Here is a 23,954-nt window from a genome sequence, read left to right on the forward strand (position 1 = left end):
TAGCACCTGCGAGAGAAGATAATCCGGTGGGATAAAGAATCGTGCAAATGAGAGATCGAAGCAATGTAAATCGGTAGCGCAAGTGCGATATCGACGAAGATACGGAGGGATGGGAATTATGAAGGGGAAGAGAGTGAGAGGGGGGAAGAGGCAGGTTGATAAAAACAGTACTGACTTGTTGAAAAACATAACACTGGCTTACAGTGAATGTTACCTCGTGTTGCTGGGTAATGTTGGTTATGACGCGTCAAATCAGCGCCCGGAGGCAGTCGACGATATTCACTGACCTCGGCGAGCAAGGTCGTGGTATAGAAAGATGAAGTTTGGGGGAACTTTTGCGCGGGAATTTTGCGACTCGGGGGGTGACGTCTCGGCAGAACACCAGGCGGTGGGGATTTCGCCCAATGACTGCTGTTGCCGCCCTTGGCCAACTTCAAGAGTACTACTGTAGTAACACCCTGCTACTCCTACAACTACTTGTATCGTCTGAATGGGAACTATAAGATCGATAATTAATGATTGGAAAGGGCCGGTGAGGCACTTCAGGGTTTAGCGCAAGGAGGACAACAAAAGACATACAACAGACAGTTTTACAGCGCATCACAACACCGAAGTGGTGAAGTATGAACAATGGGCATGAAATACCCACAGGTTCTTTGTCATAGACACTATGAAATAGGAAGGGCCCATTGATCGATACATAAGGTTACACGCTGAGATTAAGCTTAAGCAGGGGAAATACAAAGAAAAGAAGATATGTAGAATACAAGCGCCAAAGAGCTAATTTACATGGAGATCTCACCCTTCCAGGCAGCTTCCGAGAGACCCAGCTTCTCCATCAGATTCTGCCACCTGGGGCCACCCCTCTCCTTTCTCCGCAAGTAGCGAAGCAACTTCTGTCTCTTGTGCACAAGTAGACGCAGGTTACGCTTGTTGTGTCGGTCCTTTTTCGTCGTCTGGAGATGCCTAGACAAGTTCATGATCTTTGCCGTGAGAATAGCAACCTGCACTTCCGGAGAGCCAGTATCCGGGCCAACCCGGGGAGTTTTCTCAAGATGAACAGTCGCAGAGTCATGCGATACACCAGAAGGCTTGGGAGGCAATTCGCTGTCGGTCTTATGCCGACCAAAGGTCTCAATGCATTTCTGAATATGAAGACGCATGTGGTCCTTTGTGTTTCCGTTGGCGACACTGACAATACGACGGATGGCTTCCTGTGCATTCCGATGTTCTTGAAGGTGCTTTTCGGCGGCTTCTTTCTCGAGCTGAGGATCAGCAGTGTCGCGATCCGGGTTCCGAATCGGTGATGTCAGGTTCTTCGAGTATTCCAACGCCTCATTGAGACCATCCGGTGTGACGAAGTAATTGAGGTCTGTGTCCTGCAAAGTCGCTTGCGTCTTTCTAAGTTCCTGGATGAAGGGCGTCGGTTCACTTTGGACGGGGTCGCCGACAGACCCTTCGCGCTCTTGGGCCAGGGCTTTCTGGCGGGAGATGTTGGCGGCCTTGCGTTGACGAGACTGCGCCATTAGGAAAGGGTCATGGCGTCTGCGCTCTCGGGACTCTGTAGACCCAGCTCTCACGGAGGTTTTGGCCGGGTTGAGCGACAATGCGGCAAAGGGAAGCTGCACGGAGGAAGGGCCTGAAAAAGCGACAACCCGGTCAGTTACTCGGCGTGATCAGAAGGGGGAGGCAGCAAGACAGTACTTACCAGTGAGGGCCCTCAGGGAGGGCTGAAGTAGAATGCGGGGAGGCATTCTCACGAGCTAGGGAGGGAGTGACCGCAACGATTAACAAATAGCACTTCCGGGCGCCTTCGCATCAAAGGCCGCGGACTCAGGTTGGAAGTCTCCAAAATCTCGAGGCCCCGAATTGCGCTAGTCCGCATCGGGACCTGGAGTTGCACGTGATATCCCGGGCGGATCGGAGGCTCTTCCAAGGTAACCCTAGCCCTAAAATTCACAAAGGGCAAGCGAAATTCATCGACCATCTCAAGCGCGGTGCCAAAAGTTCAGCTTCGCGTTCGTCTCCCCGTCACCACCACCACGACAAGTGCCAGACGATTGATATACTCAAATCGATCTTTGCAATATCAATCGCCCACCATGGCCCCCTCTCAGCTCCCCCCGATCTTCAACCCCACCTCCCAGGACATTGAGATGCTCCTCGCAGCTCAGTGCCACCTCGGGTCCAAGAACCTCCAGTCTCACATGGAGCCTTACCTCTGGAAGACTCGCCCCGACGGTGTCAATGTCATCAACATTGGCAAGACCTGGTATGTTTGTCAGGCAATCTAATGCGCGCATGCTATCCAGAATCGTTGCCTAACGCCGCGCGAACTTACAGGGAGAAGATCCTCCTCGCTGCCCGTATCATCGCCGCCATCGACAACCCGGCCGACATCTGTGTCATCTCCGCTCGTCCCTACGGCCAGCGTGCTGTCCTGAAGTTCGCCTCCCACACCGGTGCTACCGCCATCGCTGGTCGTTTCACCCCCGGTAACTTCACCAACTACATCACCCGCTCTTTCAAGGAGCCCCGCCTGATCATCGTCACCGACCCTCGCACCGACGCCCAGGCCATCAAGGAGGCCAGCTACGTCAACATCCCCGTCATTGCCCTTTGCGACACTGACTCCCCCACCGACTTCGTCGACGTTGCCATCCCCACCAACAACAAGGGTCGCCACGCCATCGGTCTCGTCTGGTGGCTCCTTGCCCGTGAGGTCCTCCGCCTCCGTGGTACCCTCGCTTCCCGTGAGGTTGACTGGGACGTCGTTGTTGACCTGTACTTCTACCGTGACCCCGAGGCTGAGGAGAACAAGGAGGTCGTCGAGGAGAAGGTTGCCAGCGCTGAGGAGGTCGGTGCTGGTGCCATCGAGTCCGGCTTCGCTGGTGACAACTGGGATGTTGCCGGTGCCGGTGCCGGTGTTCCTGGCACTGCTTTCGCTGCTGCTAGCGCTGCTGCTGGTGCTGCCAGCTGGGAGGCTGAGGGTGGCGACTGGGCTGCCAGCTCTGCCGCTCCTGCTGGTGAGAGCTGGGCTGAGGCCCAGCCCACCGAGGCTAAGTGGTAAACATCTGGACTTCGCAACGAGGATTGACGAAACAATGGCGATTGGTTGAGGGTGACGAGGACCCCTTAATCATCAAGGAACGTCTTTCCGGCGGTTCCTTGCAATGAAAGAACAAAAAATCCCTTGTCGTGTCTATCCTAGTCTCAGTTCAGGTATTTCCAAAAAAGACAAAGAAGAAAAAAGAGGAAAAGAATCAACGGGAGCTTCACTACTTCAAAACATCATCTTCCTACTTCTTCTTTCGTGGTATGCTACAGCGAAGTCTCCTTCTGCAGTCCGTTTTCACGTTCCGCTTATGGTGCATCGGGGAGGAATTGCATTGTCAATGATTGACTGGCGCTTATGAGGGAAAGATATCCAGTTGTTCTCTTGCCTCAGTGAGCTTCTGGGGGAAAGCCCTGTGCTGTCAATTTCACAAGGTGGACTTAATCGTTACCTTGGTTTCTCCCTGTATGTTTATCATAGCCGTAATCGAAAAGTGATGCTAGCTACCATTGTTCTCCATGTATAAGTGTGGTCTCTAGTAGTCAACAGTAGACGTAGGTCAGAAAGAATGCGTAGAAGCCCATGCTGATACCTGTGGTGCCAATCTCGTCACGTATCACTCAGGAGGATAGGAACGGTTAGGCATCAAGTACCGTTATTCTAAGCCAACAAATTTAAGTAAATATATCACATATCTAAACATGATGGATCCACAAAATCAATAAGGGTATCAAGTATACTAAAGAATAACACAAGCGCCAGCAGTTTGGCCTCCAGCCGCCGTAGTCGTCATTCCAGCAAGCCGCGCAATATCTTCAAACGTCTCTCGTAAGAGTTCCCCAGTGACAGCAGAGCACTCCGCATACTGATCACATCGGAGTTCCTGCGCAATCCGATACGACTATATATATGATATCAGTTAGCTCCGATCCTGCATACAGCACAGATAGACTTGAACAATCGATCCCGATGATTGGGAGGATCTACTCACCTCTTGAGGATATATAACTCCCTCACATTCCACTCTAAGATCTCTCTTCAAGCCAATCAACATAATCGGTATGCGTTCACCATAACCGTTCTGGAAGTACCTGGTGATATCATTTCGCCACTATAACATAAAAATCAGTATTGAGAGCCACCAGAACATGCAAGACATGGGGTATGTCCTACATTGCGAAGATTGTTCAAGGTATCTCTATTTGAGATATCGAATGCCAGAAGTATAACATCGGGCTGCAAAGTAGACCAATGTTGGTTGGGACTTGCGGTGTCATATACTTCAAGTCTGAATGACTTCTTTGAGAAGCGGATTTCGTAGATGAATGGCTGGTCACTGTCCCGTAGAAGGGATTCCTCAATATTTTCCTGACTAGGCGTCTGTCCATGGTGTCTACGAAGGTTGGACTTCAAGCTCCTAATCCGTCGTTAGTAAATGACAGTGATTTGAAGATGGGACTATTGTCATAGAAGGCACTGCACTTACGATAGAAATGTTGTTTTACCACATCCCGGGTCTCCGAGGAGCAGAATAGTCACTGTCTGTTCATCCTGCGGGAGGTTGTTTTCTGCCATTGGACACGATTTTCTGGCACAGCCTGAGCTTTGTATAAGACGAGGATATATATATTGGCGTCGAACTCAGACACATCTAGAGTGTCACATAGTATGCTTAATGGTACAAAAGCAAGGGTTTGATTGAGTACGCAACGTTCATGATAATCTGCGGATATAAAGCGGAACCAGACCGCAGCCATGTTGCTCTAGCTCCAGCGTTTCCAACCAAGACCCCCCCAGATCTCCTTTAGAAAGAAGACGACTCCGATAAAACCAGGAAAACTGACTGTTTACTATGCAAATGACGGATACTCCGAGTATGAAATCCATGTTAACTGCCATCTTACCATGCAATACAAAAGATACCCCATGAAGCTTGCCACGACTACCCATGTAACAATACCATACGCTCTCATTACGCAATCACCACCCATAGTACTTATCAGAAGTTCTAAAATTTTGCCGCAAAAATCTCCCCTCCGCGGCAACCCAGCAGCGTGGGACACACACACAACGTGCTCATAGGGATGCGAAGGTTCCAAGGAAACCTTTGTTCTTTCTTGAGTCGCACATCAGCACAGCGTACACCCTCAACAACGAGGCGCACATTCCAATCCCTGTCCCGCTCGCACGCCCAAGTCGATTCCCAACCTACAAATACCATGTCCGGGAACATGGCCGAGGACCAACAAGTCCCTACCAACGAAGCCGACTACTCGACATGGACTACGTCGAGACTTGTCGCCCGAATCACTGAACTAGAACGCCAGTTACACTCCCGCACCGCGGAGTATGCTACACCTCCTGCGAAGCAGCCCGAGGACGCGGCCAAAGACGCAGCCAGGAGTGCATCGAGTGATGGGAAAGTGAACCAGAAGGAGCCTTCGTCTCCTGCGGCGGGAGCGGAGAAGAAGAAGCAGGTGAAGCCGCCAAAGCCCCCGAAACCGCGCAGGGAAATCGATCCGTCGAGGTATAATACACGGTTCATCGCGTTGAAGTTCGCCTATCTTGGACAACGGTACAATGGGCTTGAGCATGCGAACGGGAATGCCACGCCGCTACCTACGATTGAGGAGGAGATGTACAAGGCTTTACGGAAGACCCGGTTGATTTTCCCGACCGATACAACTGGTGATGAGTTCGTGGAGAGCTATGCGCCGAGAGAGACGAAGCCGTACTATATCAATTGGGATGGATGTGAATATTCCAAGGCTGGGCGTACAGATCGAGGAGTTAGTGCCTTTGGGCAGGTAATTGGCATTAGAGTGCGGAGTGCACGGCCGAAGCGCAACGAGGTCGTTCAGTCGGACGAGAATGCCGATACCACCATGCAGAATACGGAGGAGGCCAATGCGTCGGCCGACGATGGCTGGGATGACGTTAAAGATGAGCTACCCTACGTGAGCATGTTGAACAAGGTGCTTCCTGAAGATATTCGTGTATTGGCATGGTGCCCACGTCCTCCTGAGGGGTTCGATGCCCGCTTTTCTTGCGGGGAACGCCATTACAAGTACTTCTTCACGCAGCCAGCCTTTTCTCCTACGCCAGGTGCCTCGGGCTTTGTGCCGCGAGATGGATCAGGCAAGCCTCCGAAGCTGCGAGAGGGTTGGTTGGACATTGAAGCGATGCGCAAAGCTGCGAAGTATTTCGAAGGTACACACGACTTCCGGAACTTCTGTAAATTGGACGTGACGAAACAGATCGAGTCTTTCTACCGAGACATCTTCCGTGCTGACATTGAGCTTCTCGATGCTCGCACCAATCCCCTGGGCTATGTGACTCAGCCAGAATTCCAGGCTAGACCAGCCTCGGGTGCGGATGAAAGCGCAGAGTCTTCAACGGCACCTCTGCCAACAGCAGCGCAGGTATATGTCTTCCATCTGGAGGGTTCTGCTTTCCTGTGGCATCAGGTCCGACACATGGTCAATGTCCTTTTCCTTGTCGGTCAGGGGCTTGAGGAACCCTCCATCGTACAGGATCTTCTTGACGTGACTAAGAACCCGCGAAAGCCAACCTATGAGATGGCTTCCGATGCCCCCTTGGTGCTTTGGGACTGCATCTACCCCGATAAGAAGAGCGGCAGCCGTGCTGATAGCTTGGATTGGGTTTATGCGGGTGACGTTCGACAGATCAAGTCTCACCTTGGCAAGGGAGGTGGCAAGTTTGGTCTTGGAGGAATCGTAGAGGAGCTCTGGTCCGTTTGGAGGCAGCGCAAGATGGAGGAAATCTTGGCTGGCGCATTACTAGACTTGGCCGTCAGTCAGGGCGACAAGAGTCTCACTATTGGTGATGGAGTCGAGCCAATCTGGGAGAGAAAGAACCGGGGTAAGAAAATCTTTGTGGGGTCTAATGAAGCCAGAACCGGCGGGTACTATGTTCCAGTCATGCAGAAGCGAAAGACGGAGCTCGTGGAAGTCCAGAATGCGAGGTGGCTAGCGGCAAAGCAGCGCAAGATGGAGAATGGCGCAAAGGCCACCAAAATGGAACAGTAGACAGAAGATTGTATATACTCACTTCTAGAATATATGTGCAAGATGGCCCACCTCTCAAGCAGAAAGCGATTGATTTCTTCAAGGCGGGAAGCTGGGCTCCATTATGACTTCGAATCATACAAACAGCTCCGCGAACCCCTCCAGACCTCCTCTAGTATTTGCCGATTTGGTAACAGTTTCTGGCTCGCATTAGACAACCGACATGGCAGCTCCTACGGGTAGGTGCTGAATAGGTATAGGTAGGTACTCACAGGGAACACCACAACCACTTCGCTTTCACCTTCGACGATTACTGCAAGGTAGAACCTAACCTCAAATCCCTTGAAAGCTTCATGTATCACGATATCTTGAATCTGTGTAGTAGGTATGAACCTTGTCGAAGCCTTTGACAGGTACGTCTGGGAGGAGGTAGACGTCTGAATACCGAGACCGCGTATAACCAGGAGCGACTCTTCTGTTTTGGAGCAAAGCGCAGTCAGTATCAAATCTATCCCTTTCCATGGAGATTTCCTGGGCGAACCTGTGTATCCCTTCCTGAAAACACCGTAGAAAACTATTGCGCTTGCCAAAACTACCACCGCAGAGCTGTACGCATCCGCGATGCGACAGACGGATATCCCCAGCGCACTCGACCAGATTGTTGTCCAACGTATCCATGAGCCATCTTCCATAAAAAATGTACGGCGGAACTTCGCAGCATCCAGGAGGAGCACACAGAAAAAGATGACTGCGCGCAACAAAATTTGTAGGTAGAAGAAGGCCTTTGCTGGCGTGCTCGTGCGTCTGGAGGCATTGGAAACCGTGAAGGAGACGGTCGTCGGAGACGGACGCCGTAAAATAAGGCGACTCGGCATTTGAGGCGATATTGGTGTTCAATTCTCGTAGGAATATCCCATTGATGCGCGCTAATTGAGAGACACGCAGAAGTTTCCAATCATTGAAGTCATAATGTCTGGCATGTAGCTTCGGGAGTCTCTCTCCGCGGGATATCGGCGTTCTTCAGTCTAGTCCCCTTACGGCTTAGGTGTCTCACCTCCATCGTCGGGCCTCTGCGATACGGCGTCACGTGTTTATTGTTGCATCTCCTAATCTTAGACGCCTGTCCTACGCATTGCTCAACTTCGTTGCCTTATCAGTGGCCGTTGTAACGTTCCGGGACCAGGCTCCCAGAAGTGTGCTTTGGTGACAAGAGCCGGAGTCCCATGGCCGGCCCTCCAAAAGAAGTGAAACATGAAAATCTTGGTATAGATGAGTAGGGATCACAGTCCATGGGTCAAAAACAGGTTAGTCTCTCTCCGCTTCAGAGAGGTCTTTGATGAGAAAGAGTGGGGTTTTAAGGGGTAGCAACAAAACTAAACAGTGCTCAGCAGAACAGTGACAGCTGGCCCACGAAGAGACTACAAACTCTTACTACTCTCTGTCTTCATCTGCACTTCAACAACCAACTTACACACTACGGCTGACATTAACATACAACCTAGCTAAATTCCAGATTTTACAGTTAGCTTGATAGTTTTGCGGCTGTTCATCCGGTGACCATGTGAGTATGGCCATCCCAAACAAGTAGATCTGTGAGCAAATTCCTCCCGAGAACTTCAAATGGAGCTCAATCACATACCGAGCTCGATGCACCTCATAAGGAGATGTATTGCTGACCATACAATTGACAGGTACTAGTTCCAACAAGCCATTAGACAGCTTCTGTTGTTATGTGAGACTCCAGGCTTCCGGGTTGCCATATCTGGGTATCTCGGCCTGAGCGATGGGAATACGGAGAACTGAATGGAAATCCAGCCTTTTCTGTTTCCTTGTTGCTTCTGGGATATTTTTCCTATCATATTTAGTTTCCATGTACCTACCGGCAAATGGAGACTACTCATCTTGGTGTAATGCGCCAGCTGCCATCTGTAACGGACAAGGCGAAAGTTGAATACCTTTTTCTTTTTTTTGTTATTTTCAATTTTCTTGCAGACAGGGGAAATAACGACCGCGTTGTTTCTGGGCCTAACAAATGCTGACTGCCTGAATGGTGGTGTGCTGAATCACCCCTTCATTCCCTCGATCGACTATTACTTGAGCATCCCCAGGTTCCAGGGAGGACAAGGCTGGAGAACAAGTCCGGGTCATTTTTAGTGTGGCTGCGGGGCCGTTGAATGCGTCGATGGCGACCAGACATTCCTAGCCCGATAGGGCAAGTTGCAGCCTGAGGCTCATAACGGCAGACACCCGAGGCTGCAGCAACGCCGGTTCCACTCGCGGGAGAGGCATTTTTTTTTTCGGTCGTCTCTATGGCGGACTCACACGACTTCGATCTCTCCGTTTCAATGTCTTCCCCATACATTCGCTTGGACCCCGTTCCTGAATCCCCGCCATGAGGTAGTTGCCTGTCTGTCCTCGCCACGAGATTACTTATTCTTCTTTTGCTATCTCCAAGCTCGTCTTTTATCGTGCTAATCTCACCATTCCTCCCGCCCCTCCAGATCCGCCGTTTTACCAGATTTTCCTCCTTTGTCCCCGCTTCCGAATCGGTCTTCCTCTCCTGTGACTCTCTATCCTCCCAGCTTCCCACAGCCTTCCAAGTCTGAAGAACAGTCCAACATGGTCCGGAACATCGTTGTTATCGGGGGCACTTCCCACCCGCAATTGACTCAGACCATCTGCAACGTGCTGGGCATCCCGCCGGCAGATGTTCTGCTGTCAAAATTCTCCGTGGGTGAGACCCGAGTGGAGATCAAGGAATCCGTTCGTGGAAAGGATGTCTATATCATTCAGTCCGGTGGTGGAAAGGTGAACGATCTCCTCATGGAGCTCCTGATCACCATCTCGGCTTGCAAGACCGCCTCCGCCAAGAGAGTCACTGCGGTCCTCCCGCTTTTCCCGTACTCGCGTCAGAGTGACATTCCCTACAACAAGACCGGAGCTCCTTTGGTCAAGTCATCCCTTGCGGGGAGGCAAGGCAATAACTACACCTTTGAGAGTACCCCGCCTACCCCACTTCCAGGGAAGTCCGAAACTGGAGGTCTTTTGAACGGTCTGAACGGCGTCGACAACCTACAGAAGAGCCTGGCCAAAGCTCAATTGGAAGATATCAGCAATGGCAGCCCTGTGAAGAAGCAACGCCCGGTCAATGGTCTTCCCCGCAGCGATACCATGGAGTCCTTGCAGTCTGAAGGTAACAGGTTCGCACTCAACGGTGCCGACGAGAAGATCAACAACTTCCAACCCCGCCCCGGCTACAAGCAATGGGTGGCTCAGGCCGGTACCTTGGTCGCGGACCTGCTCACCTGCGCTGGTGCAGACCACATTATCACCATGGATCTCCATGACCCTCAGTACCAGGGATTCTTCGACATTCCGGTTGACAACCTGTACGGCCGCCCACTCCTCAAGAGCTACATCCAGCGGAACATCCCCAACTACAAGCAGGCTGTGATCGTCAGTCCCGATGCTGGTGGCGCGAAGCGTGCTACGGCGATTGCCGATGGCATGGGCGTTGAATTCGCCCTTATCCACAAGGTTGGTATTCGACCTACTGATTTCTTTACACGGAAATACTAACCACTTTCAGGAACGTCGCCCTACCCGTATAACGGATCGACAGAACGCTACCATGATGCTGGTGGGAGATGTTAAGGATCGGACGGCGATCCTGATCGACGACCTGGCGGACACGTCGAACACCATTACCCGAGCGGCGAAGCTCCTCAAGAAGGAAGGAGCTGCACAGGTTTATGCTCTGGTCACCCACGGAATCTTGAGTGGAGATGCTATTGATCGGATCAATGCTAGCGCTCTCGATAAGGTGGTGGTTACAAACAGCGTTGACCAGGCAGACCACTTGCGCAGATGCCCCAAGTTGGAGGTTTTGGAAGTCGGTCACGTTTTCGCTGAGGTAAGTTCGTCGAAGCTCCAGCCCTCAAGGCATATCTAACGAACTGTAGGCTATCCGCCGTGTCCACCACGGTGAGAGTATCAGTACTCTTTTCCAGTACGACTAACCAACCAAATCATTGATTTTATTGCATGCGACTTTTCTTTCCCATGGCAGGGATAGATGACACCTTTTGAAAAAGGAGTGACGAATTGAGGTTATATCTTGATGAATTTTCCTTATATTGTCTTTGACATTTGCTATACTACTTTGGTTTCCATAAGCATACCATCGCATACCATCTATCACTTTTTCTGAAACCTACCGAACGGAGCCTGAGAGAAACGGATAAAGACACGCCCAATGTGTTCCCAATGCACAGTTATGACTCCTTGGATCCATCTTCTCATGACTTCGCTCATGTTTCACACGTTTAATGCTGTATGACAATCTCGGGCTTCGTTGTTCTGACGCCTTGTGTGTCGCCCTTAATTTTGGGTTTTACACTTTGGATCGCGACTGTCTGGATGATTTCTGTAGACAGATTGGCTCAGAGCTTAGCACATGTTCATGTCCATGAACAAATACATTCGAGAAATGCTGGCTACTCTAGCATCAAAGTTGTCTGTTCTTATTCTACTCATAAAACCACAACAATAACAAACAAAATCTCAGGGTAGATAATGTCGGCGTTATCTATATACTATATCACAAGAAGCGAAGATCCCAAAACGCCGTGGGGTCAAGGATCGAAGAGCCAAAACAACTAGCATGGACATGCTAGGCCGATTTATGCGCTCATTACAGGGACTGGGTACTAACTAGACACAGCGGAAATGGGAGGAAACAAAGGCGCCCTAGAGTCACACGTGCAACGGGTGCGGGGAAAAGAGTACATATTTTGGCGGATATTTCAAGAGAGAGAAAGAACAATGATGGGGTAAGAACAAGAGATGGTATCTAGAAAACGGAAATGAAGTTTCCAATTCTCTCCTTCTGGTTTTGGGCAATGCACTCGGCAATCCATGTGACGTTGCGGATTTCCTGCGATCCATTGTTAGTAGATGCTAGATTGGTCTGTGAAAAAGGGTAACTCACCTGCTCCTTCAGTCTCATCCATGCGTATACCACAGCCGGGGTGAACTGCCTTGTGAAGACAACCTTGCTCAGCTCCATCTCCTTCTGGTAGAACAGGTCCTCCAGACTCTTTCCATCCGAGCCACCCATACCACCCAGGCCACCACCACCCTGCGTGAGACCAACAGCATCAAAGAACGCCTTGTAGTCCGCAGAAATGCTCACGGCCAGAGCCACGGATTCAATATCATCAGCGCGCGAGAGCATCAGCGATCCCTCTGGGTACAGCTTGCCAAACTCCGGGTACAGCTTCTTCCGCTCTTGCTTCGACAGCTCCGTTCCAAACGAGTTCAGAGTGATGTTGATGGCACGGCGGTCTGCCTCGAACTGCAAGATCTCGGACATGACCTCTTGCGTGGGAGTGCCCTTGAAATCAGGGTGTGTGGTGACGAACTGGTGGAAGTCCTCCAAGTAGTTCTTGTAGAGCGTGTTGCGCACGATTTCAATGTTCAGTTCATCCAGATCCTGATGGCTCAGACTGCTCTTGAAGTAACCGGCCAGCGGCGTCTCAACCAGCACAGAGTTGTAGAGTTCTTCGATGTTCGTGGCGACGCAAAGAACAGGCAGCGTCTCGAACCAGCCTAGGGGATGGCATCGCTCGAGGAGCTCGCGAGTGTCACGTTCGTGCAGAGTACCGGTGATGAGCAGTGCGATGTTGTCGATCATGTACCCGTACGTAAGGTATTGCAAGAATTTGGCGGTCGACCCCGTGGCCTGCGCGAGGAGGTAGCGGAACTCAGCGACCAGCTTATCCGTCATCTTGCCCGCAAGGGCAGAGGTAGAAGGGTTGGGAGGGAGGGAGGCGAGGAAGTCGCCATAGGCGGGGGCAAGCTGCAGTTTGACATCTGAGAGAAGCAAGGTAATGTTAGGATTATCAAGGGAGTAAGAGAGCAGGTGCAGATTGACGGACCATCAATCGTCTCGCATTGGGTCAGGTTGGAGTAGTGTTGGCCGGTTAGGAGGCTGTTCCGATAACCACGGACAATACCCTCGATATAACTGGGACCGTTTAATCAGCGACCTAAAGGGATGAATCCGCAAAATGCGAGAGTAAATCAGACATACCCGCTGTTGACGTTAAAAAAAAGACCCTCCATGGTGGGCTAGCAGATGGGCAGAAGTCCAGAAGTCCAGATGTCCACTTACAAGCTCTCCGCAGTTGATAGACTGACGACCACTCGTCGACGCATCGGCATCCCGTGGGGCTTACATAATCTGGGCTTTGCACCAGCCACGGCGGCGGCACCACCAGCCACACTCGGATGGCGCTTTTCGCTTTTTTCACTTTTTAGTTTCTTGAGGTTAAAAAATATTCCCAGCGGATTTCAGTCCATCCCGTCCAGCACGCCAATTCCCTCCCACCCCCCGGCCTTTTCTTTTCCCTTCTCACCTCTAGCTGTTCCTCTGTCTTTTTTATTGCAGCTAGAAGTCGAGGCCGTGCACCATGACGCTCTTTATCCTTACGGAAACCAGTGCGGGTTATGCCCTGCTCAAGGCCAAGGACAAGAAGCTGTTGAAGAGAGATGATCTGGCTACTGAGGCTTCCACCGCAGAGGGTGTTTCTAACCTGTAAGTGCATTCTCATGCATTGTTTACTCAATTCACCCCCGATGATCTATTATCTGCGCGTGGTGTCTCAAAAGCAAAAATTTTCCCCCACCGCGTCTGGACCCCGGCTAACCGCCGCAATTGTAGTCTGAAGTTGAAGAGCTTCCAGAAGTTCGACAGCGCTGCTACCGCCCTGGAGGAGGTCGCTTCCCTCGTCGAAGGAAAGGTCACTCCTCGCCTGGCCAGCCTTTTGGACGAAGTCAAGGATGAGAAGAAGGTTTCTCTGGCTGTCGCCGACCCCAAGCTCGGTATGTGGCGCAAACTTGTGCGGAAAATTGAGGATAAAATTTTCGTGTGACTGACTGGAATTGATATAGGCAATGCCATTGGCAAGCTCCCCGGTCTCTCCATCGAGCTGGTGGCCGACTCTTCCACCACCGATGTTTTCCGTGCCATTCGTGAACACCTGCCCACCCTCATCCCCGGCCTTCTGCCTCAGGACATGTCCACCATGTCCCTTGGTCTGTCGCACTCTCTCGCTAGACACAAGCTGAAGTTCTCCCCCGACAAGATCGACACCATGATTGTGCAGGCCATTGGTCTGCTTGACGACTTGGACAAGGAGCTCAACAACTACGCCATGCGTGTGAAGGAATGGTACGGATGGCACTTCCCTGAGCTGGCGAAGATCCTGAACGACAACATCGCCTACGCCAGACTCGTCCTCAAGATGGGCATGCGCACCAACTGGGAGTCTTCCGATCTCGCTGAGATCCTCCCCGAGGAGATTGAGGGTGCCGTCAAGGCTGCTGCGGACCGCTCCATGGGTACCGAGATCAGCCAGGAGGATCTGGAACACATTCAAGCTCTGGCCGAGCAGGTCGTTGGCTTCGCTGAGTACCGTCAACAACTGGCTGGCTACCTTACTGCCCGTATGAACGCCATCGCCCCCAACCTGACCGCCCTCGTCGGTGATCTGGTCGGTGCCCGTCTTATCGCCCACGCTGGTAGCTTGACCAACCTGTCCAAGAGCCCCGCCAGTACTATCCAGATTCTGGGTGCCGAGAAGGCCCTGTTCCGTGCTCTCAAGACCAAGCACGACACTCCCAAGTACGGTCTGATCTACCACGCCTCCCTGATCGGCCAGGCCACAGGCAAGAACAAGGGTAAGATGGCCAGAGTTTTGGCTGCCAAGGCTTCCCTTGGTCTGCGTGTGGATGCTCTCGCTGAGTGGGACGACGATGCCACCGAGGAGGACAAGGCTGCTCTCGGTACGGAAGCCCGCTACAACCTCGAGCGCAAGCTTGCCGCCATGGAGGGCAAGCCCCTCAAGCCCCGTGGTGCTGCCATTGCCCCCAACGGCGCTCCTCAGGCCCAGAACTTCGAGATCAACGAAGCCCGCAAATACAACGCCGATGCTGATGCTGTTACGGGCGACGAGCCCGCTTCCGCTAAGATGAGCAAGAGCAAGAAGCTCGTAGAGGAGGTTCAGGACGAGGAGATGGCCGATGCTGACTCCGATGAGGAGTCTGACTCGTCCGACGAGGAGACCGACAAGAAGTCCAAGAAGAGCAAGGACTCTGAGCTCGAGAAGATGGCCGAGAAGGCCGGTCTGAGCCTCAAGCGGTACAAGCGCAAGCTTGAGCGTGGAGAAATCCAGTTCGACGCTGAGGGCAACCCCAGCGCAGTCAGCAAGAAGGACATCAAGAAGGCCAAGAAGGAGTCCAAGAAGTCGGCCAAGGGTGAGGAGAAGAAGCGCAAGCGGTCAGACGACGGCGAAGTCGACAACTCCGAGAAGAAAAAGAAGAAGAAGAAGAAGGGTGAGGAGTAAATTCGAATGAAGTCCTCAAACAAAAAAGTTTCACAATCAACACACCTGATGGGAATGCTTCAAATTTCTGTATGATATCACACCATGTGGGCCGAATTTCTTCTCTTTTTTCCTCTTTTTCTCTCTCTCTATCTCTGTTGCTATTTTGCTTGAAGATTACATGTTTGGGTGGCATTTGATGGATGGATCTTACTATCATCCCCTGGCGCAGAGGTGCTTGTTGGTATAAGGCAGTTCAAGTTCCAGAAATAATGTTCTTTCTGAGTTGGATTTTCCCCATGGTAGTAGTAATGTTTGTAGTTGCAATGGTTTGATGTTATCTAGACCAGTCTATTGCAGCTAGACTTGTACTCTTTACTTGATAAATGACCATGACTTACTGGCCCATATTAACTACCACATAGTCAACTGTTCAGAGGATTGTTCCGGTCACATAGAGTAAAGGACCCTTAGTAGCCTCTTTAATTCGAGGCCAGCATGATTTTACAATCCCCCCTTTTCTCCCCTTTAGTATGCAATAATTCGAGTGGCTTCGAAGAAGGAAGGAACATGACTTCCTATTCTCTGCACAGCGAGCAAAGTAGGCGGCGACTCCAAAAAACACTAACTCCTACTACCTCTGACCCTCCTCACGTTGGACGAATTCGCCTCATCTCTCTATCTCCATGTCGTCTTATACGGAGCCAATTTAAGTACTGAAGACGCTACTACGGTCTATCTGTTCTACTCCAACGGCTATCAGACGTAAATAAAAAGAACAGAAATGACAAGATACAAGAATGACAATGCTCCATTGACTGATCATCATCATTATCGATCACATTAAGGTTATTCTATCTCTCATGAACGTAATTATACAGTGGAAGAAATTTCATGCCACAGCTCGCAGGAGCTAGGCTCTATGAAAACATGGTAGCGATGGGCCAAGATCAGTGCAGAGCAAGGATCTTGGCAACAGCCGCCTCGGCAACAACCATGATAGTAGCCTGGATGTTACCGGTAGGAAGGTCAGGGTGGATACTGCCATCGACGATGAACTGTACGAAGATAAAAGTTAGCAAGATGGGCCTCAAGAGCGAGGAGCAAGGCAGCAGTTGGGGATGGGGATGTACATACCAGGTTGTTAGTGCCATAGACCTTGGTGTTGAGGTCAACGACCGAGGTGCCGTTGTTGTAGCGGCCATCGTCCGTGCCAATCTTGGCCGAGGTGGTGTAGTGCATACCAGGGCTAACGCTGCCGAGGATAGCGGAGACGTTGGTGTAAGTCTCCAGCTGGAATCCGGTAGAGGGGGCGGTCAACTCTCCGACGAACTGCTGGAGGAAGGCAGTGGCGGCAGCGCGATCACCGGCAGTCGTGAGGTAGGGAGACTTGTCCCAGACGGTGGAGCCATCAGTGTCCAGGCCGAGCACACCAGAAGAGGTGAGACCATGGGTCATGTAAGCGGTGATGGTGACTTCGTTGGTGCCGGAGGGAGCACAAGAGCCCTGGTAGTAGCGCGTGTGGCCGTCGACGACGTTGGAGGTGAAGAAGATCATGCGGTGCTTTCCTTGGGTGAGGAGACCGCTGCCCTGGGCGTAGAGGCTGATGTCAGAGACATCGGAGCCGTTCACGATGGCGTCGTAGTCGGGAAGGCCATAGCTGGTGCCGTTGGTCTTCAAGATGATAGAGAAGATAGGGTGGTCCTTGGCGCCGATACCAACGGGAAGGTTGATCCAGTCCTTCTTGGGGGGGACGATCACGCCGCTCTGCTGGGCGATCTCAATCTGAGAGCTGGGTCCGATGCCGGAGTTGAAGAGGATACGAGGAGTGGAGAGAGCACCGGCAGAGAGGACGACTCTTCCGTTGGAGCCCAGAGTGATGTTCTCGCGACGGCCGAAAGAGTTCTCGACCTCCACACCAGTCACCTGGCTGCCGGCGCGCAGGAGGCGAAGCACCTTGGTGCCGAGACGGAGGTTGAAGTTCTTGCTCTTCTCAGCCAAGGGCAGGTAGGTGCGGACGGGACCAGCACGCATCTGGTCCTTGATGTTCCAGGCAGGGTAGCTGTAGACCTGGTGCTTCTCGTTGGGCTCGGCACTCATGTCAACGGACTTCCAGCCGATCTTGTTGAAGAAGTTGGAGAGGACGGTGTAGAGACCCTGGTCGTAGCGCTTGCCATCAGCGGAGGGCAAGAGGGTTCCGGGGTTGCGCTCATAGAGCCTGTCTGCAGCAGGCTTCACGTCGTCCCATTTCCATCCCTTGGGCCACTTATCGTTGAAGTCACGGTCCGGCGGGTGAACGAAGACCATGTAGTTCAAGGTCACACCACCACCCAGCACGCAACCGGCATAACCGGCGACATCAGAGCAGAGGTATTCCTCCCACTGCGGCAGGGCACCAATGTCGGCAGACAGTCCAGGCAGGTCAACCGCAGTCAAGGTCTTGTTCCAGACGAGGGTTTCGTTGGATCCAGTAGCCACGGTAGGTCCATAGCCTCTCTCCAACAGCAACACGGTCTTGTTGGCCTCGATCAAGCGTTCAGCAGTGATGATACCGGACGGTCCACCACCCACGATGATGTAGTCATACGAACTACCCCTCGGCGATGCGTGGACACGGGGAGAGGCCACGGCCCCAAGAGCAGAGCCAGTGGCAATGAGGCCTGCAAGCAGGAAGGATTTCATGGTGAGAATGTTTTTGGGTGAGGATAGAGATTCTCATCTAGTCATGGTGAAACGGGCAGGTCCCTTTATATTTCCATAGGGTCCGCGAAGGTCCCGGAAAATCGCTTTTTTGGCACGCGCCATATTGCCTTCTTCGTTTCCACTTAGTCAAATACGTAGTCAAATGCGTAGCTCCTCAGGAAAATGAACCCGATTATGTCAGAGACTCATAAGAGTGGCCGAATTGGCTCTTTTTCGCTAATTCCGTACCAAATTGGCTCTTTTCCGCTAATTCCGTACCAAATCCGTCCGATGTACTCGCAAGTCCCACTCCCCAGGTCCCTCAATTACTCAGGTTCTGTCGCCTGAGTCTGTATGTCGAAGAATATTCTCGTTTCAGTGGACCGCCTCCCAAGACGATCATTTCCTCATTCGCCGTTATCTGATCGTTGTAGATGCCATTATTGCACAGGCGAACCGATGAGGTGGGTAGACGAAGACGACCAGCTGCGACATTGCCTTATCATTGGCAACCGAACTTTGGGTTCAGTGGATCCCGTGAAAGCGCCAGCCGCTTCTAGCGCGAAGAAGACGGATTTCAAAAGCCTGACAAAGCCAGGTCTCTAGGGGAGAGTGGATATGAGAGCCTTTGGTGCACAATATGGAAGTGGATATCTTAATAAAATTCGGTTGAAAAACTTGGCGGTTGAATAGGCGAGAACAGATGAGTGAGGGTTGACAAATGATGATTCACCGTCCATGCCGGGTCTCGCTGTCCCACTCGTAGACTCGGTAGACATCTCTGTTCTGGAAGTTGGTTCAGGGTTCACGGCTCGCTTGCACCGGGCCGTACGGAGTTGATTCGTACAGCAGTGGTCGTCGAGCACGCGAAAGAGGCCGGAAGACACGGATGGTGGACAGACACACGACTCATGATTCAAGTTTATCGATTGACTTTCTTCCTGTCTAGCTTATCGGGACGTCTGCAGTCAACTCTGTTGTGTCGACGCAGTCAGCCCTAGCATTAGTGCCGGCGACTTTATGTTAAACAAGCTAGCCAGTAGTCCGGATCCTGCAAGAACAACATGCTGGTCTGGCTAAGCTTTTTTCCCCCTATCTCATGCATACTCACTTAGCCTAGTTTCAGCTTAATCTGATGTGATGGTTCAACCGCCAATATTTGATAGACCATAAGAATGCAATTAACTATCAAATGAATTCAGCACCTCAAATAAAGATAGTGGTGGTGCCATCTGAGCGCGGTAATGAGTTTAGATAAGAGATGAAGTGGTTGCATTGCATTTACTGCCTGCAGGCACGTGCAGGTGTCTGCAGCAAGCCAGCCACTAACCCCCTGCATATGGTATGCCCACTTCTATAGCATCATGGATCCGGTGTAATCCATCCTATCCCAATCCAGTTTGATCTCCGCAGTGCTTTCTACACTACTCTAAATCCCCAAATGGATCCCAATGCGCTCTACATTGCACTCTTCATTCGTGATGATCCTCCTAAAACCAACGATTACCACTGGGCGCTCTACCACCACCGCATCAACAGCGGCATCAAGTACCATATCACCAACGAAGGCAACGGCTGGATTCCCGGACATGGGCCCGAATCAGGCACCGGCATCCTGAAAGCCTTCCTCCTAGTGGGTCTGATTCAGATTGCAACCATACCGTCCACTACCTCGGCGCAGGAGACTTTAGACCGTGTCTGCCGAAGCTACGACGGACATCTGAACGACAGCGAAAACAGAACATGCCGGACGTGGCTACTGGATGTGTTAAGGGTTCTACAGGAGCAGATGGGTGTGCTACATGGAGTTGACATCAAATCACTAGAGAAAGAAGCGATGAACTGGGGTAATCAGTACGCGTTTGAGGCCTGCCAAAACGTCCAACCAAGACCAGTGGAGAAAAGCATGTACATGGCGTGAGGCAATTGCTCTACCTAGTTCTGATCCTTATCTCATTCAGAGACTTGATTAATTGCACCAATATCACTCTTTACTACATAGTACATACAGTATGCGAACTCCTCTCACCGCTCTCCCATCATTCCCCGGCAGAATCAGCCCAATTCCTTCTCCGCCCCGCATTCCAGCACTTTTTTTCCCGCGTCGCATTATCCACCTATCAATCGGCCAATATCACCCCCAATTTGCACAATTAGACCATCACAATGAGGGTAAATCCTGATCCTATGGCCCTTATTATAGAGTACCATACTAAGTAGCGGAAAACCAGATCGTCGATCCCCAATCCGCCACTCTCACCAACATAGAGGTCCTGGCCTATCTAACGGCCAACCCTCCACGGCGACCACCGAACCCGCCGCCGAACTCAAGAAACTGGGTTCCCAGTCCGGATCTACGAGACCACAATACCGTTGTTAAGGAGGTGCGCATTCCCTTATTGAATTGAAATCCACATCCTATGTGTTCCTCTGTCGAGTGGCTATGCGGGGCTGGATATATTGTCTAGCTAGCTAGACGGTCTTAAACTAGCCTCTCTCTCTCTCATCGTCTACATCTGCAGCAAACATACATACATGCACAAACCAGAAAAATCTGACTCTTGGGTCAAATGATCATTAGATACACAACTACGTCACCCGACTCTCCCCCCATCTCCTCAACTACCCCAAATACACGCACCTCACCCCCGCCCAAATACAAGCCCAGGCACAGTCCACCACAACAACAGCCATCCCACCATCCCAGATCAACGCGCCCACGCCGCTCGACCATGCGCTCCGGGAACTCGTCACCAGGTTACAGCCCTACGGGCTCACCAAGGGTGAGGTGCTGATGATCGTGAACCTGGGGGTGGGGTTACATGCACCCGCGACGGAAGGAGAGGATGGTGAAGAGGCGGGTGAGGGAGGGGAAGAAGAACAAGAAGAATATGATGAGAATGCGGAACAGCAAGTCAATGGTGGAGAGGATACGAATGGGATGATGGAGGTGGATGGGGCCGAGGAAGCACAGGGAGGAGGGGAAGGGGAAATACCAGAAGAGGATTACGGGGCGTTGGCGCTGTTGGATACGGTGATTGAGGAGCGCGAGGAGAGATTGAGTAATGAGGACGTGAACAATGTTTTGGCGATTATTCGGGAGACGTTGGGGTCGGGGATGAAGGGATCGGAGGGGGAGGGGATGGATGAGGAGGGATAGATATTTTTCTTGGTGCGGACGGTACTACTACTACTACTACTACTATATATACCATGATACTATGGCTGGCAGTTCTTCTATGTGGATTATTACGTTGCAATGCGATAGTACTAACGAATTGTAGCATATTCTATCTATTCTATACAGACCCTGGTATATAATGAAGTATCCCGTAAGATACTCTCCGGCATCCCGACTCAAGAAGGAATATCATACAATAGAAACAATTAGCCCTTACGCCTGACTGCGATGAAACCAGCAAAGCAAGGAGGGTAAGGCCAAGCACATATGCAAAAGCATCACATCAGATCCACTTCGCTCAAAATCGATAAGTCATGAACCCCCAAACACCATGTAGATATGCACGGCCATAGTTGATGGCAAATTCTTGCTGCAGTTTGCAGCTTCACACTATAATGAAATATGCAGAATGAACAATGGGCCACCTGTGTGGATGAATTGTAGGCCACGCCAGCCGTGTCACCAAAGGTAAATCGGCAGGCGGTAATTTTCTCTCAAGAGCCAGTCTCGGAGATAGATCACCAGATGCCTGGTTTTTCTTTACCCTTGATGACGTTTCCGAATCGGTTGTACACCGGCTCGTCAGCGTCTTCACCACTTTCTTTGCCAAAGGGACCGAGATCATCATCGAACAGCTCTTTGTCATAGCTTCCACAAACTTCAGTGTAGGCTAACCATTCACCCTTGTCAGTCCAGAGACCTCCCCTGCCACCGCGCATGTCCCACCATTCTTGTCCTCCCAAGAGGGAAGATTGGGCGGCGTCGAACCCATTCGGGGTGCGCATGTACTTGCGGAGAAGGGCACGAGCCCATGGTTGATACCACATCTCTGACCACCACTTGTCGAGGACAGAATGATCCCCATCGACATGCAACAGGGCCGGTACAGATGCCGAGTGAATGTTGGTCATCAAGGGGAGGTTATGCCAAGTATGGTTGCGCGGATTCGGAAGTTTGTCGAGCGTCTCATTGAAAGGCGGGTTCAGCCAATCATCCTTGCCAAATTTGGGCTGGATGAATGGATTACCGAGGCTCTCAGGTGTGATATCCGAAGGTATCAAGAGGCGCTTTTCTCTGGGGACGCCATGCTGCATCTGCACTGCCGAAGTCTTGGTGACATTATTGTAGTGAAGCCATTCGACATCCATCTTGGCATTGCGCATGTTGAAAAACAGACGGGATTCATAGTCGACTCCAATGCCATATTCATAGCGGGTTCCAGACTCGAGGCGCGGTTGGGTAGCTCCTGTGATATTGGAAGCATCAGAGATGCCTATAAGTGTGTAGAGCCATTCCATGAATCCATTCGCAGAATCCCGCCTCTCAAGCTCCCGCACATATTCCTGTCGACCAAACATTTGCGTCATAGCTAGGTAATCTCCCCGTGCATTGCGGTGTTGATGCACGAACCGCAGAACCTCGGCGTATATCAACTTGAGATCAGCTGCTTGACCAACAACCGCGCCAGGCTTGAGCCAGCGCGGCCGATTCAGATGTCCTTGTGGGTGGATATCCGTCTTCCACCCATAAGCGTCCGGGGGGAGGCTAGACTCTGGGACTGTCACACACCCTGCATCTAGGGTGAGCCCGGGGAAACATTCTTTGCTCGCTGCAAACAAAACTCTCTGGGAGTATTTCTGTATCGTTTGCTGCGAGCCTGTACGGTACGGCCTGTCAACATTCACGGTACCATACTTTCGGAGCAATTTTTCATTGTTCTCTCTGAGTAGATTTTGGAACCTCTGAATCAGGACCTCAGGGGGTAACTGGAAAAACACGTCCTGGGAATCAACAATAAGGACGAGATCTTCATCCTTTATTTGTGGGTTATACGCCAGATAATTGTATATGCCGGCTATGCGGTCCACCATGGCAGCGTAATCTGTGTACCCCGTTGGAGGCGACTTGCCATAGCTAATCAATGTGGGCGGTGGGTAGTTCAGTATCATCGACGACGTCAATGTGCGACAGAGTGAGGCGGACTTTTGCGATGCAGGTATAAGAAGGTGGAAAGACGGGGTTGACTTTTGCAGATTATGCGGAAGACTATCATTTCGGTGCAAAACATGACCCGGGGAAGTGAAGACCATCGGCAAGTCTTCGGGGCGCTCACGGGAGGGGGGATATGATGGGTATCTCAACCAGTAGCTAACATGTGGCTAGGAAAAGAGGCACTTCGTCAGTACCACTTCATTGAGACAGTAGATCGCATAGTAAACATACTTGACTAGATCGCGACAACAACAGCAGCGTGAAGAAGCATGTGGCGGCCAGGATCATCAGCGTTCTAACGGGACGAGCTCTGAGACGGCGAGGATGGAACTGTTGCTGCCATAGCATCGTCATTGACGAGCGCGCCGTGTGATAATGATCGGCCCATGGGCCGTCTAGGATGCCCTGAAATGACATCCTGGAAAGCAGTGGAAGTGGAAACTTTGCTTGGACACTAGATTAGAGTACCGCTGCTCAGCAGCGGTGGACGGACGATCCGACTGAACGTCAGATCGTGCTCAGTAGACAAGAATCGCTGGGTTTAGCCAAATGTAGAAGAGGGTCTTCCCAACGATAAGCATTCCTGCGAGCGGGACATGCGATCAGGAAGAGCAGCGAAGCTGACGGGG

General features: G+C 51.5%; 12 protein-coding genes across 12 annotated transcripts; 6 read left to right on the plus strand and 6 right to left on the minus strand.

Annotated features, from left to right (window-relative positions):
* Positions 1-693: 693 nt before the first annotated feature.
* On the minus strand, positions 694-1,831 carry BO85DRAFT_447079 (mitochondrial 37S ribosomal protein uS15m). The gene is made up of 2 exons (XM_025659642.1): positions 1,709-1,831; positions 694-1,639 (listed from the first exon to the last, which is right to left on the minus strand). The coding sequence occupies exons 1-2, from the start codon at positions 1,752-1,754 to the stop codon at positions 786-788; spliced, it is 900 nt and encodes a 299-aa protein (XP_025518443.1). The 5' UTR covers positions 1,755-1,831; the 3' UTR covers positions 694-785.
* A 271-nt stretch (positions 1,832-2,102) lies between these two features.
* Positions 2,103-3,070, plus strand: rps0 (40S ribosomal protein uS2; the record flags this gene model as incomplete). Its single annotated transcript, XM_025658564.1, has 2 exons — positions 2,103-2,272; positions 2,344-3,070. 2 exons carry the CDS (start codon positions 2,103-2,105, stop codon positions 3,068-3,070), a joined length of 897 nt encoding a protein of 298 aa, XP_025518444.1.
* Positions 3,071-3,602: 532 nt separating this feature from the next.
* Positions 3,603-4,889, minus strand: BO85DRAFT_229579 (putative Rho-like small GTPase). Its single transcript, XM_025654772.1, has 4 exons — positions 4,542-4,889; positions 4,229-4,472; positions 4,047-4,166; positions 3,603-3,956 (listed from the first exon to the last, which is right to left on the minus strand). The coding sequence occupies exons 1-4, from the start codon at positions 4,628-4,630 to the stop codon at positions 3,795-3,797; spliced, it is 615 nt and encodes a 204-aa protein (XP_025518445.1). The 5' UTR covers positions 4,631-4,889; the 3' UTR covers positions 3,603-3,794.
* Positions 4,890-5,100: 211 nt separating this feature from the next.
* BO85DRAFT_447081 (pseudouridine synthase DEG1) lies at positions 5,101-7,190 on the plus strand. The gene has a single exon (XM_025659643.1). It carries the CDS (start codon positions 5,275-5,277, stop codon positions 7,102-7,104), a length of 1,830 nt encoding a protein of 609 aa, XP_025518446.1. The 5' UTR covers positions 5,101-5,274; the 3' UTR covers positions 7,105-7,190.
* Positions 7,191-7,205: 15 nt separating this feature from the next.
* Positions 7,206-7,958, minus strand: BO85DRAFT_365729 (PIG-H family GPI synthesis protein; the record flags this gene model as incomplete). The annotated part of the gene is made up of 3 exons (XM_025655753.1): positions 7,206-7,283; positions 7,356-7,558; positions 7,625-7,958. The coding sequence occupies 3 exons, from the start codon at positions 7,956-7,958 to the stop codon at positions 7,206-7,208; spliced, it is 615 nt and encodes a 204-aa protein (XP_025518447.1).
* A 1,744-nt stretch (positions 7,959-9,702) lies between these two features.
* On the plus strand, positions 9,703-11,102 carry BO85DRAFT_366422 (ribose phosphate diphosphokinase subunit PRS5; the record flags this gene model as incomplete). Its single annotated transcript, XM_025655777.1, has 3 exons — positions 9,703-10,620; positions 10,673-10,996; positions 11,046-11,102. 3 exons carry the CDS (start codon positions 9,703-9,705, stop codon positions 11,100-11,102), a joined length of 1,299 nt encoding a protein of 432 aa, XP_025518448.1.
* Positions 11,103-11,584: 482 nt separating this feature from the next.
* On the minus strand, positions 11,585-13,259 carry BO85DRAFT_518053 (H(+)-transporting V0 sector ATPase subunit d). The gene is made up of 4 exons (XM_025664947.1): positions 13,178-13,259; positions 13,023-13,111; positions 12,074-12,957; positions 11,585-12,019 (listed from the first exon to the last, which is right to left on the minus strand). The coding sequence occupies exons 1-4, from the start codon at positions 13,207-13,209 to the stop codon at positions 11,936-11,938; spliced, it is 1,089 nt and encodes a 362-aa protein (XP_025518449.1). The 5' UTR covers positions 13,210-13,259; the 3' UTR covers positions 11,585-11,935.
* A 170-nt stretch (positions 13,260-13,429) lies between these two features.
* nop58 (RNA-processing protein NOP58) lies at positions 13,430-15,877 on the plus strand. Its single transcript, XM_025656843.1, has 3 exons — positions 13,430-13,681; positions 13,808-13,968; positions 14,038-15,877. Exons 1-3 carry the CDS (start codon positions 13,557-13,559, stop codon positions 15,489-15,491), a joined length of 1,740 nt encoding a protein of 579 aa, XP_025518450.1. The 5' UTR covers positions 13,430-13,556; the 3' UTR covers positions 15,492-15,877.
* A 543-nt stretch (positions 15,878-16,420) lies between these two features.
* On the minus strand, positions 16,421-18,152 carry BO85DRAFT_457356 (cellobiose dehydrogenase; the record flags this gene model as incomplete). The annotated part of the gene is made up of 2 exons (XM_025661510.1): positions 16,421-16,528; positions 16,608-18,152. 2 exons carry the CDS (start codon positions 18,150-18,152, stop codon positions 16,421-16,423), a joined length of 1,653 nt encoding a protein of 550 aa, XP_025518451.1.
* A 1,363-nt stretch (positions 18,153-19,515) lies between these two features.
* BO85DRAFT_447087 (uncharacterized protein) lies at positions 19,516-20,146 on the plus strand. The gene has a single exon (XM_025659644.1). It carries the CDS (start codon positions 19,594-19,596, stop codon positions 20,071-20,073), a length of 480 nt encoding a protein of 159 aa, XP_025518452.1. The 5' UTR covers positions 19,516-19,593; the 3' UTR covers positions 20,074-20,146.
* A 30-nt stretch (positions 20,147-20,176) lies between these two features.
* Positions 20,177-21,312, plus strand: BO85DRAFT_416027 (uncharacterized protein; the record flags this gene model as incomplete). Its single annotated transcript, XM_025657716.1, has 3 exons — positions 20,177-20,324; positions 20,384-20,536; positions 20,734-21,312. Exons 1-3 carry the CDS (start codon positions 20,319-20,321, stop codon positions 21,310-21,312), a joined length of 738 nt encoding a protein of 245 aa, XP_025518453.1. The 5' UTR covers positions 20,177-20,318.
* A 106-nt stretch (positions 21,313-21,418) lies between these two features.
* On the minus strand, positions 21,419-23,954 carry BO85DRAFT_392377 (glycosyltransferase domain-containing protein). Its single transcript, XM_025656844.1, has 2 exons — positions 23,557-23,954; positions 21,419-23,492 (listed from the first exon to the last, which is right to left on the minus strand). The coding sequence occupies exons 1-2, from the start codon at positions 23,740-23,742 to the stop codon at positions 21,852-21,854; spliced, it is 1,827 nt and encodes a 608-aa protein (XP_025518454.1). The 5' UTR covers positions 23,743-23,954; the 3' UTR covers positions 21,419-21,851.

The sequence above is a fragment of the Aspergillus piperis genome, assembly GCF_003184755.1.
Source record: "Aspergillus piperis CBS 112811 unplaced genomic scaffold BO85scaffold_4, whole genome shotgun sequence".
In the NCBI taxonomy this organism is placed as follows: Eukaryota; Fungi; Ascomycota; class Eurotiomycetes; order Eurotiales; family Aspergillaceae; genus Aspergillus; species Aspergillus piperis.

Bases quoted from the DNA above. Each gene is read 5' to 3' on its own strand.
- BO85DRAFT_447087 (XM_025659644.1), top strand. From the start codon at position 19,594: ATGGATCCCAATGCGCTCTACATTGCACTCTTCATTCGTGATGATCCT.
- BO85DRAFT_518053 (XM_025664947.1), bottom strand. From the start codon at position 13,209: ATGGAGGGTCTTTTTTTTAACGTCAACAGCGG. The intron at 13,112-13,177 runs GTATGTCTGATT...AAACGGTCCCAG, and splicing joins TTTTTTAACGTCAACAGCGG to TTATATCGAGGGTATTGTCC. The intron at 12,020-12,073 runs GTGAGTTACCCT...AATGGATCGCAG, and splicing joins GGATGAGACTGAAGGAGCAG to GAAATCCGCAACGTCACATG.
- BO85DRAFT_392377 (XM_025656844.1), bottom strand. From the start codon at position 23,742: ATGTCATTTCAGGGCATCCTAGACGGCCCATGGGCCGATCATTATCAC. The intron at 23,493-23,556 runs GTATGTTTACTA...CTCTTTTCCTAG, and splicing joins TGTTGTCGCGATCTAGTCAA to CCACATGTTAGCTACTGGTT.
- BO85DRAFT_229579 (XM_025654772.1), bottom strand. From the start codon at position 4,630: ATGGCAGAAAACAACCTCCCGCAGGATGAACAGACAGTGACTATTCTG. The intron at 4,473-4,541 runs GTAAGTGCAGTG...ACGACGGATTAG, and splicing joins GGTAAAACAACATTTCTATC to GAGCTTGAAGTCCAACCTTC. The intron at 3,957-4,046 runs GTGAGTAGATCC...TCATATATATAG, and splicing joins GAGTTATATATCCTCAAGAG to TCGTATCGGATTGCGCAGGA.
- BO85DRAFT_447079 (XM_025659642.1), bottom strand. From the start codon at position 1,754: ATGCCTCCCCGCATTCTACTTCAGCCCTCCCTGAGGGCCCTCACTG. The intron at 1,640-1,708 runs GTAAGTACTGTC...TCGCTTTTTCAG, and splicing joins CTCCCTGAGGGCCCTCACTG to GCCCTTCCTCCGTGCAGCTT.
- BO85DRAFT_447081 (XM_025659643.1), top strand. From the start codon at position 5,275: ATGTCCGGGAACATGGCCGAGGACCAACAAGTCCCTACCAACGAAGCC.
- nop58 (XM_025656843.1), top strand. From the start codon at position 13,557: ATGACGCTCTTTATCCTTACGGAAACCAGTGCGGGTTATGCCCTGCTC. The intron at 13,682-13,807 runs GTAAGTGCATTC...CCGCAATTGTAG, and splicing joins GCAGAGGGTGTTTCTAACCT to TCTGAAGTTGAAGAGCTTCC. The intron at 13,969-14,037 runs GTATGTGGCGCA...GAATTGATATAG, and splicing joins TGTCGCCGACCCCAAGCTCG to GCAATGCCATTGGCAAGCTC.